This window comes from Danio rerio, chromosome 19 (assembly GCF_052040795.2).
Source record: "Danio rerio strain M-AB ecotype USA chromosome 19, GRCz13ab, whole genome shotgun sequence".
Lineage (NCBI taxonomy): Eukaryota > Metazoa > Chordata > Actinopteri > Cypriniformes > Danionidae > Danio > Danio rerio.
Window position 1 is genome coordinate 332,501 of NC_141039.2, and position 12,991 is coordinate 345,491.

General features: G+C 41.6%; 3 protein-coding genes across 10 annotated transcripts in view; all 3 read left to right on the forward strand.

Annotated features, from left to right (window-relative positions):
* Positions 1 to 1,042, forward strand: part of carmil1 (capping protein regulator and myosin 1 linker 1) — a 22,864-nt gene extending 21,822 nt beyond the window's left edge. For all 4 annotated transcript variants that reach the window (XM_087295139.1, XM_087295141.1, XM_087295140.1 and 1 more), the window contains one exon: positions 1 to 1,042. This exon is cut by the window's left edge and continues 520 nt beyond it. The gene's annotated coding sequence lies outside the window, so the exon portion shown is untranslated.
* Positions 1,043 to 2,303: 1,261 nt separating this feature from the next.
* Positions 2,304 to 8,247, forward strand: LOC141378952 (secretagogin-like). Its single transcript, XM_087295208.2, has 11 exons — positions 2,304 to 2,374; positions 2,448 to 2,515; positions 3,343 to 3,432; positions 3,534 to 3,623; positions 3,946 to 4,002; positions 4,085 to 4,162; positions 4,455 to 4,510; positions 4,949 to 4,994; positions 5,178 to 5,237; positions 7,148 to 7,216; positions 7,317 to 8,247. Exons 1-11 carry the CDS (start codon positions 2,308 to 2,310, stop codon positions 7,443 to 7,445), a joined length of 810 nt encoding a protein of 269 aa, XP_087151334.1. The 5' UTR covers positions 2,304 to 2,307; the 3' UTR covers positions 7,446 to 8,247.
* Positions 8,248 to 8,264: 17 nt separating this feature from the next.
* tatdn1 (TatD DNase domain containing 1) lies at positions 8,265 to 12,742 on the forward strand. Of its 5 annotated transcripts, none has more exons than XM_087293826.2 (12): positions 8,265 to 8,724; positions 9,402 to 9,541; positions 9,724 to 9,773; positions 9,860 to 9,923; positions 10,181 to 10,324; positions 10,391 to 10,433; positions 10,518 to 10,603; positions 10,746 to 10,786; positions 11,865 to 11,941; positions 12,017 to 12,087; positions 12,217 to 12,343; positions 12,519 to 12,740. In XM_087293826.2, exons 2-12 carry the CDS (start codon positions 9,502 to 9,504, stop codon positions 12,622 to 12,624), a joined length of 849 nt encoding a protein of 282 aa, XP_087149952.1. In that variant the 5' UTR covers positions 8,265 to 8,724; positions 9,402 to 9,501; the 3' UTR covers positions 12,625 to 12,740. The 5 variants fall into 5 exon arrangements, with proteins under 5 accessions (XP_087149952.1, XP_087149949.1, XP_087149950.1 ...); XM_087293823.1 differs by having other exon boundaries at positions 8,265 to 8,393; positions 9,476 to 9,541; positions 9,664 to 9,773; XM_087293824.1 differs by having other exon boundaries at positions 8,265 to 8,393; positions 9,476 to 9,541; positions 9,664 to 9,773; positions 12,523 to 12,740.
* The last annotated feature ends 249 nt before the right edge of the window (positions 12,743 to 12,991 follow it).

Below are 12,991 nucleotides of genomic sequence, written 5' to 3' on the forward strand. Positions count from 1 at the left end.
ACTACACTGGCCGTAGTGAATGAGTGTGTGTGTGAATAAGTATGTATGGGTGTTTCCCAATGATGGGTTGCAGCTGGAACCAAATCATATGCTGGAATAGTTGGCGGTTCATTCCACTGTGGCGACCCCTGATTAATAAAGGAACTAAGGTGAAAAGAAAATTAATAAATGAAAGGTTTATGACAAATGATAACCAAAACCAATAATAAATATATATTTAAAATAATGAAATAATATTTGTAATTGTTTATAAAATTTAAATCTTAGAAGAAATATAATATTTCATACACAAAGAAAATAGTGAAATTGTTCTTGTTTACTCGAGCCGTGTCATTTTATAATCACAGAGATACTATTATATTTTTATTAATATAACATCAACGCATATATCTGTTCATATTAATGTTTTTTCCACTTTCAGTGTAATTTGGGTAAAGATTTAGGATTTTTAAAATTGTAGTCTATTTAAAAATGTAAAAATGTAAGTGTATTTGTTATTGAATAATAGACTGGATCAGAATCATGGATTTTACAGAAAACAGTAAATAATGATCATAATTGTCTTGTGTAAAAAACACAACATTGAAGAGACTCCCTCAAAATCTGTAAATCACTTTGAGAGCAGTGCAAAGCACTATATAAATACAAAATATATTATTATTATTCATATTATTAAAGAGATGGAGAAGCTTTGATCTGCTGTGGTTTGAATGAGAAGAAAACCCTTCAATAACCCTCTCATCATCATTATTATTATGAACAGTTCAACTGTAATGTTATTATAGATATGTTATATTTGTGGAATTATTATAAAGATTATTGGAATATGCATTACACGAAAACAATATTTCCTCTTTTATTTTAAAGTGTTGTAGTGTTGCCTGCTGTTTCTTTGTAGTAATGTGAAGTGTCTGAATAATGTTTTGATGTGTTCATTTTTAGATTCAGTATTTTCAGAGTTTTTGTGATTATTTTGTGTTTAGAACCTTTAAAATTGTACAATGTATATTCACAGTCGAGAATAAAAACATGTCATCTGTAATCACTTGTGAAACTCACTGGCCATTTATTGCATTTTGTTTTAATAATTGATTATAATTGACATTTCTGTATACATCTGATTAGTATTTAATATACAGTTGAAGTCAGAATTATTCGCCCCTCTTTGATTTTGTTTTTCTTTTTAAATATTTCCCAAAATATGTTTAGCAGAGCAAGGAAATGTTCACAGTGTGTCTGATAATATTTGTTCTTCTGGAGAAAGTCTTATTTGTTTTATTTTAGCTAGAATAATTTAATATTAATTTTTTAAACACCATTTTTTAGATTTTTTTCCGATAGTCTACAGAACAAACCATCGTTATACGATAACTAGCCTAATTACCCTAACCTGCCTAGTTACCCTAATTACCCTAACTTTACCCTAATTACCCTAGTGAAGCCTTTACATGTCACTTTAAGCTGTATAGAAGTGTCTTGAAGAATATCTAGTCTAATATTATGTGCTGTCATCATGATGAAGAGGAAATAAATCAGTGATTAGAGATGAGTTATTAACACTGTTATGATTAGAGATGTGCTGGAGAAATCTGCTCTCTGATACACAGAAATTGGGGGGAAAATAAACAAGGGGGCGAATAACTCTGACTTCAACTGTACATATATATATATATATACAGGACTTGTGTGTTTGACAAGTAAATACTATTTCATTCTTGATGCATTAAAATTGGACATTTAATTGAGTGCTGTTTAACTTTCCTTCTAATTATTTTTTATTCACTAACTAATCTTTTTTAACAATGTCCCGCAGTTTAGATGGAGCTTCTGGCTGTTGTGTAGATCGTGTATTGTCATATGTGTGTGTGTGTGTGTGTGTGTGTGTGTGTGTGTGTGTGTGTGTGTGTGTGTGTGTGTGTGTGTGTGTGTGTGTGTGTGTGTGTACTGATAAAGAAGGAGAACTGGGAACGACTGGAGGTTCGGGTTGTTGGGTAAATTGTGTTGTCATGTGTGTTGTGTAGATTGTGTGTTGTGTGCACTGATGCTTCATTATGTGTGTGTGCTGATGAAGGAGGAGCCGCTGGAGCTTCTGGTTGTTGTGTAGATTGTGCGTTGTGTAGATTGTGCATTGTGTCCACTGACACCTCATTATGTGTTTAGATGGAGGAGGAGCCCCGGGAGCTGCTGGAGGTTCTGGTTGTTGTGTAGATTGTGTGTTGTGTGCACTGACGTCTCATTATGTGTGTGTGCTGATGGAGGAGGAGCCGCTGGAGCTTCTGGATGTGCAGCTGTGTTTGTGTTTCAGTCATGGAGAGCATCTTCAGAGATCTGACCGCCGCTGCGTTTCTGCAGTGCTGGACACGCTTCAGCCGCGGTGAGTCTCACACTCACACACACACACACACACACACACACTCACACACACCTGCTGACCTGTGCTCCCGCAGATGAGGGCTCCATCCAGACGCAGAAGTTGGAGGCGTTCCTGCAGCAGCTGCTGAAGAGCCTGAAGACGGTCAGTGCCACTCTTACTCCACTAAACTCACTCTGATGTACTCTCGTCTACACATAAAGCGCTCATGATGAACTGAATATCATCTGAAAGCTTCACATTTCTAGTCTTCATACCTAATAGATAGATATCACTGGGCTGCAGTTATTTATTAATAAGTCACGAGTATCCTCACCTCAGTTGTAAACATTACTTTGCTACAGCAATCACCATCTTCATTAGGTTTGGAGTTTACAGTTTCTCTAAATTGACTCTGATATCACCAAACTGCACATGCTGCTGTAGAATGTGATGTCTGCTTTACAAATATTGCATAAAGTATGAAAACGCATGGTTCATATCCCTCATACACACACAGAAGCAGAGGAAGCCCTTATATGATCAGCAGTGTAGCGCCGTACTGCGTCCAACTTAAATCTAGTCATGTCATTTGTCCAGATATTTGGTTTATATTTTATATTTAATGAAAGTCAATTTCAGACTAAAAGGGTTTTGCTTATATATATATATATTTAATAATATAATATAAAATATATATATTTTGTTGTAATATATTTAAATATACATTTATTGTTTCATTATTAACACTGTGTTGTCGCTGCATGTTGTGTTGTGATGTCTGTGTATTGTTGTGTGTTGTGTCGTTGTATTGTGTTGTATGTTACTGTGTGTTTTTTGTGTGTTGTATTGTACAATTATGTGTCATTGTATCATTGTATTGTGTGTTTGTGAGTTACATTATGTGTGTGTGTGTGTGTGTGTGTGTGTGTGTGTGTGTGTGTGTGTGTGTGTGTGTGTGTGTGTGTGTGTGTGTGTGTGTGTGTGTGTAGTGTGCAGTATCGGCGCAGCAGCTGCAGGCTGTGTGTGAGTGTGTTGTGTCCCGCTGTGTCGTCACTGATGGACTCCTGCAGATGCAGCAGGTAAGAGAAGATGATTAATATTATTGTTATTATGGTGATGATGATGATGATGATGGTGATGATGAAGGTGATGATAATGGCTGATCTTCTGCCATTCTGAGGTGGCGGCGGCAGTTCTTCCAGAACAGGAGAACTTCCTGCTGCTGTTCCGCATGGAGACACGCCTGGACAACAGTGTAGAGTTCATGAGGGTGTGTGTGTGTGTGTGTGTGTGTGTGTGTGTGTGTGTGTGTGTCTGTGTGATTTTGTGTGTGTGTTTGTCTGCATGTGTGTGTGATTGTGTGTCTGCATGTGTGAGAGGTTTATGGCTGTGTGTTTGTCTGTCTGCGCTTCTGTGTGTGTCAGTGCATGTGATTGAATATATGTGTATGCGTGTGAGTGTGACTGTGCGTGTGTTTGTCTGTGTGGGATTGTGTACTTGTCTGTCTGTCTGTGTGTGTGAGTGTGTGTGTGTGTGAGTGTGTGTGTGTGTGTGTGTCAGCATGCTGAGTTCATCTCTGCTTCTGTTCTCAGATCTGGCGCTGTTATGACGCGGACAGCAGCGGATACATCTCTACTGCAGAGCTGAAGGTGACGCTGGCTGATGATGAGTATGTGCGCAGGTGTGTGTGTGCGCAGGTGTGTGTTCACCCCTGTGTTCTCTGCTCTTCAGGGTTTCCTCCAGGATCTCCTCCATCAGCATCACACACAGGTCACCCCGGCCCGACTGGAGGAGTACACTATCACCATGGTAACCACACACACACACACACACACACACACACACACACACACTGCAGTTGATTCTGCCATAGACACGCGTGTAAAGCTCTCCTGACATCAGGTTTGATGTGAAACAGTCATTGTGTCCGTCTCCAGGTTGTCTTGATGACCCGTTTTCCTGTTTTGAATCTCTTCATCTGAACTCATCAGCATGTTTACAGCACATCAGGAGAGTTTAAACAAGAAGTAAACACACAAGAGAGGAGAGGAAAGCACACACACGCTGCGGATGTGTCTGGATGATTCTCTCTGTGTTTCAGATCAAGATCTTTGACCAGAACCAGGACGGCCGACTGGATCTGAACGACCTGGCCAGGTGATGCTGCTCTCGGTCACATGGGTAGTGTTTAGGGTGGGGTAATAGTAACTCTGGAGACCCCAAAAGGGCATGGGTCCTTAGAATTGTCCTAACTGTCCCCCTTAGCGGCGCCCCTGGTCTTCAGTACATCTATAATGTAGTGCAGGGGTGCCCAGAGTTTACTTCCAGCCCAAACCAAACACACCTGGGCTAGCTGATCAAGCTCTGACTAGCCTTTCTAGAAGCATCCATGCAGGTGTGTTGAGGCAAGATGGAAAACTAAATGCTATTGGCTGTTTTCATCAAGGGGAGGAGTTACTCTATGCCCCGCCCTCTCTTCATGTTTCAGCTGATTATGTCAAACATCCAATAATAAATGCAGATGTGTTGACCTTTGAGCTGATGAAAGCATTGTTTGATTGATCTGCTGATTCTGTGATGTGATTGGATGTTCAGGATTCTGGCGCTGAAGGAGAACTTCCTGCTGAAGTTTGAGATGCAGGTGAGGGAGTCCACCTGATTTAATAATATGATATAATATAATGTAATATAATATAATATAATATAATATAATATAATATAATGTAATGTAATAATCAGTGTGTGTGTGTGTGTGTGTGTGTGTGTGTGTGTGTGTGTGTGTGTGTGTGTGTGTGTGTGTGTGTGTGTGTGTGTGTGTGTTCAGGCCTGCAGTCAGGAGGATCGCCGCAGAGACTTTGAGAAGATCTTTGCTCATTATGACATGGTGAGAGCAGAGTCAGTGTTTAGGCAGGAGTCCTTTACACTGATGTGTGTATTAAACAATGATCGCTGGTGTGTGCTTTTACTTTACATTTTTGATAAAGTTGTGGTGAATTTGTGAAACTTTAGTTTGAGTGTATTGCGGTGTTTGCACAGTGTTAGAAAACTAACACACACACTATAGTTCAGTTAAGCCGTTTGTGTATATTTGTGTATTTCTGCTGTTTGTGTGCAGATTTCTAATCCTAGTGTGTGTGTGTGTGTGTGTGTGTGTGTGTGTGTGTGTGTGTGTGTGTGTGTGTGTGTGTTTGTGTTCATGTTTTTTGGTGTGTATTTTGTGGCATATGTGTGTATGTTGTGTATGTGTGCGTGTCTTTGTGTTGTGTGTATTTTGTGTGAATATGTGCATGTTTTTTGGTGTGTGTGCATGTTTTTGTGGTGTGTGTGCATGTTTTTGGTGTGTGTGTGTGTGCATGTTTTTGGTGTGTGTGCATGTTTTTGTGGTGTGTGTGCATGTTTTTGGTGTGTGTGTGTGCATGTTTTGTGGTGTGTGTGTGTGTGTGCATGTTTTGTGGTGTGTGTGTGTGTGTGTGTGTGCATGTTTTGTGGTGTGTGTGTGTGTGTGTGTGCATGTTTTGTGGTGTGTGTGTGCATGTTTTTGTGGTGTGTGCGCATGTTTTGTGGTGTGTGTGTGTGTGTGTGTGTGCATGTTTTGTGGTGTGTGTGCATGTTTTTGTGGTGTGTGTGCATGTTTTGTGGTGTGTGTGCATGTTTTGTGGTGTGTGTGCATGTTTTTGTGGTGTGTGTGCATGTTTTGTGGTGTGTGTGCATGTTTTTGTGGTGTGTGTGCATGTTTTGTGGTGTGTGTGCATGTTTTTGTGGTGTGTGTGCATGTTTTGTGGTGTGTGTGCATGTTTTTGTGGTGTGTGTGCATGTTTTTGTGGTGTGTGTGCATGTTTTTGTGGTGTGTGCATGTTTTTTTGGTGTGTGTGCATGTTTTGTGGTGTGTGTGTGCATGTTTTGTGGTGTGTGTGCATGTTTTGTGGTGTGTGTGTGTTTGCATGTTTTTGTGGTGTGTGCATGTTTTTTTGGTGTGTGTGTGCATGTTTTTTGTGGTGTGTGCATGTTTTTTTGGTGTGTGTGCATGTTTTGTGGTGTGTGTGTGCATGTTTTTTGTGGTGTGTGCATGTTTTTTTGGTGTGTGTGCATGTTTTGTGGTGTGTGTGTGCATGTTTTTTGTGGTGTGTGCATGTTTTTTTGGTGTGTGTGCATGTTTTGTGGTGTGTGTGTGTGCATGTTTTTTGTGGTGTGTGCATGTTTTTGTGGTGTGTGTGCATGTTTTTGTGGTGTGTGTGTGCATGTTTTTGGTGTGTGTGTGTGTGTGTGTGTGTGCATGTTTTTGGTGTGTGTGCATGTTTTTGGTGTGTGTGTGTGTGCATGTTTTGTGGTGTGTGTGTGTGTGTGTGCATGTTTTGTGGTGTGTGTGTGTGTGTGTGCATGTTTTGTGGTGTGTGTGTGTGTGTGTGTGCATGTTTTGTGGTGTGTGTGTGCATGTTTTTGTGGTGTGTGCGCATGTTTTGTGGTGTGTGTGCATGTTTTGTGGTGTGTGTGCATGTTTTTGTGGTGTGTGTGCATGTTTTGTGGTGTGTGTGTGTGCATGTTTTGTGGTGTGTGTGCATGTTTTGTGGTGTGTGTGTGTGCATGTTTTTGTGGTGTGTGCATGTTTTTTTGGTGTGTGTGCATGTTTTGTGGTGTGTGTGTGTGTGCATGTTTTTTGTGGTGTGTGCATGTTTTTTTGGTGTGTGTGCATGTTTTGTGGTGTGTGTGTGCATGTGTTTTGGTGTGTATTTTTTGTGCATGCATGTTGTTGTTGTTGTGTGCGTGTGCATGTGTGTGTGTGTGTGTGTGTGTCAGAGTAACACCGGTGCTCTTGAAGGTGCAGAGGTTGATGGTTTTGTTAAGGACATGATGGAGCTGGTGAAGGTAAACACTCATCACTCCTCTTATCATTACCATCATTATTATATCTGCTAGATGTCGACCCGGCTGGTCACTGAGGTGTGTGTGTGTGTGTGTGTTTCAGCCCAGTCTCAGCGGGTCAGATCTGGACAAGTTTAAGCAGGTTCTGCTGGGTCACTGCGACCTCAACGGAGATGGAAAGATCCAGAAGAACGAGTTAGCGCTGTGCCTCGGCCTCAAGATCAACCCCTGAGGAGTGTGTGTGTGTGTTTGTGTTTGTGTTTGATGACCGTAATTACATGACATGTTTGTGTGTGTGACAGTAATTAGTGGTCAGTAGTGTGAGAGTGTGTGTCATTACTGTCGGTCAATCACACCCACTCCATTACATCAGCGGGTATGCAAGTGTGTGTGTGTGTTATGTGGTGAGTGTGTGTGTTGTGTAGTGTTTGTGTTTTTGTGTGGTGAGTGTGTGGTGAGAGTGTGTTGTGTAGTGAGTGTCTGGGCGTGTGTGTGTGTGTGTGTGTGTGTGTGTGTGTGTGTGTTCATCATGTACAGAATCTGTTCTGCTCAATATTAATAAATTATGATCAATATCCTGTGAGGAATCAGAGCTGCTGTCCAACAGTGTGAGCACATGTAATGTCCTGAATGTGTGTGTGAAGTGTGTCAATAAAACTGTTACTGCATGTGCTGTCCTCTGTTTTTATTCCAGATATTATTCTGAATTATTCATGTAATCAGGCAATATGTTAAACATCATATCATTTGTCCTTCATTACTCTTGTCTTGATCTTCAGTTTTGATGTGTGATAATCTGCAGTCTCAGAGAATCACATGTAAAATCACTAATAATCTAGATGACTATACGCGCTTGCCTTTGATTGGTTCATTCCAAGCAGCGCTGAGGAAAGTAACGCGAATCACGTGATTTTTGTGAACTACATTAATTGCTGAAATTTGAATATTATGTCACTCGTCTATTAAATGTTAACATCTATAATCTATAAGATTTTGTTTTACTCCCAATAAAGGCAAAAACTAAAATAATTCAGACCGGTTCTGCCATGACAACTTCCGGCTTTGGCACCACAGCACGTGTCAGCGGTGTTTATGTGCGCGCTCTGGAGAAACGCGTGCACGCTTTATTATTATTCTTCTGTTTCTGCTAAACTCGCCATGACGAACTTCAGATTCATAGGTGAGAGATGAGGATTACTGTAGTGGAGTGTGTGTGTGTGTGTGTGTGTGTGTGTGTGTGTGTGTGTGTGTGTGTGTGGTCTTTAGCGGAAGTGCTGGTCTGGTGGGTGTCTATACATCTGACAGTAAATAAATGAATATTAATAATAATAATACTGTATTAATATGATGTTGAGCGCTGATCACCGCTGCTGTACAGGGTTTACAGGAGAGGAGCTCTACAACACTACTGGACACACTGCTGCATAATCTTACTATAACACACACTCCATTACAGAACTACACTCATGACACACTCTGTATGTGTGCTTATATAATATGTGTGTGTGTGTGTATATAATATATCCACTCAGCGGCCACTTTATTAGGTACACCTGACTAGTACCGGGTCGGACCCCTTACTCCTCCAGAACTGTCTGAATCCTTCATGTTGTTGATTCAACAAGCTACTGGAAATATTCCTCAGAGATTTTGCTCCATATTGTCATGATAGCATCACACAGTTGCTGCAGATTTGTCGGCTGCACATCCATGATGCCAATCTCCCGTTCCACCACATCCCAAAGCTGCTCTATTGGATTGAGCTCTGGTGACTGTGGAGGCCATTTGAGTACAGTGAACTCATCGTCATGTTCAGCAGTCTGAGATGATTGAGCTTTATGACATGCTGCGTTATCCTGCTGGAAGTAGCCATCAGAAGATGGAGACACTGTGCTCATAAAGGGATGGACATGGTCAGCAGCAATACTCAGGTAGGCTGTGGCGTTGATGCTCAATTGGTACTAATGGACCCAAAGAAAATCTCCCCCACACCATTACACCACCACCACCAGCCTGAACCGCTGATACAAGGCAGGATGATCCATGCTTTCATGTTGTTGAGGCCAAATTCTGATGCTCGCTCTGAACTGCAGCAGATCCTCTTGATCATGTCTACATGCCTAAATGCAGTGAGCTGCTGCCCTGTGATTGGCTGATTAGACATTTGCGTTAACGAGCAGTTGGACAGGCGTACCTAATAAAGTGGCCTGTGTGTGTGTGTGTGTGAGTGTGTGTGTGTGTATAATATTTGTGTGTGTTCAGATATCGGCATTAATCTGACAGACCCGATGTTCAGAGGAGTCTACAGAGGAACTCAGAAACATGAAGGTAATGAAAACTCCTCGCTGCTGCTGCGTTTAATAAGCGTGTAGGAACAGTATTTTGGCACTTTGACTTGCAGCTGTACGACCACAGATTTACTACACACACCACGGTTTGACTTTCATCAGGGGTGTCTTGTGTGGTGGGACTCTATGTGTGTGTGTGTGTGTGTGTGTGTGTGTGCGCAGATGACTTTGCTGAGGTGGTGGAGCGTGCGCTGCAGGTCGGCGTTCAGAAGGTCAGCACTGATTATTAATGTCATCATCATCATCATCATCATCTTCATCATAATGAGCAGAGACTGAAGCTTCTGTTTGACCACAGTTCATCATCACTGGAGGAAACCTGGAGGACAGCAGAGCAGCGCTGACACTCACACACACCAGAGGTACACACACACACACACACACACACACACACACACACACACACACTTGAGATCAGGTAAAACAGTGAGAGTTGAGTGTTTGTCCACTAGGGGGCGATTGATCACACACTCAAGGGCTCGTTCACACTGAATGCGTCGTTGCTTCTGAAAACACGAATGTGGTGTAATAACACACTCATTAGAAATAGGAAAACAACATGTTATGATAAGTAATGATGCGTGTGTGTGTGTGTGTGTGTGTGTGTGTGTGTGTTCAGAGCAGTTCTTCAGTACAGTGGGCTGTCACCCGACGCGCTGCTCTGAGTTTGATGATCAGGGCTCAGATCAGTATCTGTCGTCTCTGCTGGATCTGACCGTCTCTAACACACAGAAGGTGGTGGCTGTGGGAGAGTGCGGCCTGGGTAAGACACACACACACACACATACACACTCACATGTTCAGCTGATCTGAGCGCTGTGTGTCGCAGATTTCGACCGTCTGGAGTTCTGTCCTAAAGAGACACAGCTCAGGTCAGTGTTTCAGACATGATGATGGTGATGATGATGATGATGATGGTGTTCTTCATCTTCCTCACGTGTGTGTTTCTCTCTCAGATATTTCCAGCTTCAGTTTGATCTGGCGGAGGCGTCTGGATTACCCATGTTCCTCCACTGCAGGAACGCTCACACAGAGTTCATCGGTACTGAAGCTCATGCAGAAGAGTGTGTCACGATGAGTGTGGTAATAAACTCACCGTGTGTGTGTGTGTGTGTGTGTGTGTGTGTGTGTGTGTGTGTGTGTGTGTGTGTGTGTGTGTGTGTGTGTGTGTGTGTGTGTCACAGACATCATGAGGAGGAACAGACAGCGGTGTGTTGGTGGAGTGGTGAGTGATGTGTTCCTCATTCTCAGTGCTTCATTATTCCTCTGTGTTTTCGCTGTTCCTCTGTTGTTTCCTCAATGTTCTTATTGTTTTTTAGTGAATCCTAATTTCTTTCATCCTAAAGGTTTTCTTGTGTTTCCTGGGTGTTTCCTTGTTATTTCCCCATACTGTTTTCCAGATTTTGCTCATTATTTTTTTCATTTTCTCCATGCTCCATCATTTGTTTCAGTGTTTCCTCAAGTTTTCCTGATTGTTTCCTCCTTATTTCCTCAATGTTTCCTCAATATTTCCTCATTATTTCTTCATTGTTTCCTCAGTGTTTCCTGATTGTTTCCTCCTTGTTTCCTCAGTGTTTCCTCAATGTTTTCTCAACGTTTCTTAAGTGTTTTCTTAATGTTTTCTTAATGTTTCCTCAATGACTTTCCAATGTTTCTTCATTGTTTCCTCATTGTTTCCTCATTGTTTCCTGATTATTTCATCCTTATCTTTTTATTGTTTCCTCAATATTTCCTCGTTGTTTCCTCCTTATTTCTTCATTGATTCCTCAGTGATTCCTCAGTGTTTTCTCAGTGTTTCCTCAATATTTCCTCTTTCGTTCCTCGTCGTTTCCTCTTTATTTCTTCAGTGTTTCCTCAATGTTTCCTCCAGTGTTTCTTGATTGTTTCCTCAGTATTTCCTCAGTGTTTTCTTGTTGTTTCCCCTGTATTTTTATTTTTTCCTTGTTGTTTCTTCACTGTTTTCTCAGTGTTTCCTTGCAGTTTCCTCAGTATGATCTCTTGTTTTTCTCTGTTTCCTTGCTGCTTCCTTACTATTTCCTCAGTATTCTCCTTAGTGTTTACTTATTGCTTCCTCATTGTTTCCTCTGTGATTTCCCAGTGTTTCCTTGTTGTTTCCTCAGTTGTCTTCAAGTTTTCCTGTTGTTTTCTAATTGTTTCCTCAGTGTTTGCCTATTGTTTGTTCAGTTTTTCCTCAGTGTTTCCACAGTATTTCCTCTAGTTTTCCTCAGTGTTTCCTTGGTATTTCCTCAGTGTTTGCTCAATGTTTTCTCAGTGATTTCCCAGTGTTTCCTCTTGTGTTTCAGGTGCACTCGTTCGACGGCTCTCAGCAGGACGCGGCGGCTCTTCTTGATCTGGATCTCTACATTGGTATTAACGGCTGGTGAGTGCAGCGTCTCTGAAGGATCTTCATCTCCGGGTTTGTTCATCACTGGCGGGTTTTCCTCCTGTGTTTCAGCTCCTTAAAGACAGCAGAGAATCTGGAGGTGATGAAGTCCATCCCGTCTGACAGACTGATGATCGAAACAGGTGCAGAGGCTCTCATTATTCGTTTATCTGCATCATTCCATGTGATATTCCAATATGTGCATAACATAAGTGTCTGGAGGCAGAGTGAGTGAGTGAGTGTGTGTGTGTGTGTGTTGATTTCCTCTGCAGACGCTCCGTGGTGCGGCATTAAAAACACTCACGCTGGAGCCAAACTGATCAAGACCAGCTTCCCCACCAAGAAGAAGTGGGAGACGGGACACTGTGTGAAGGACAGGAACGAGCCCTGCCACATCATGTGTGTGAGAGACAGAGAGTGTGTGTGTGTGTGTGTGTCCTGCTGAAGACTGTGTGTTTGTATGAGCAAGAATCCTGCTGAAGTGTTTGTGTTCATGCATGTTTAGCTGCACACTCAAATGCTTGTGTGTGTGCGTGTGCGTGTGCGTGTGTGTGTGTGTGTGTGTGTGTTTCAGACAGGTGCTGGAGGTGATGGCCGCTGTCAGGGAGGAGGATCCACTGGATCTCGCTGAAACCATCTTCAACAACACCGACACACTGTTCTTCAAGAACCGCTCATGAGGAAACACTGGCTGTGTATCACACACACACACACACACACCAATAGACATATCTTCAGTAGGACTCTCCCATAACCCCACACACACACACACTCAATAAAAGAAAATATGACAACACACACATGTTCTGTCGTGGCTTATTATCATCATACACCCAAACTATGATGTGTTTATTAACAGAAAAGAAGATGAAGTATAAATAAAACTGAAATATTACATTCATTTGAAGTATTAATATTACTAATTGTAATTAATAAATGCATAACTAAAATTGAAGATAAAGGCACATATATTCTTCAAATAAAATAATGTAAATCGTATTAATATGAAAATAAAAACACATGCAATTTAAAGATGAAATATTCTAT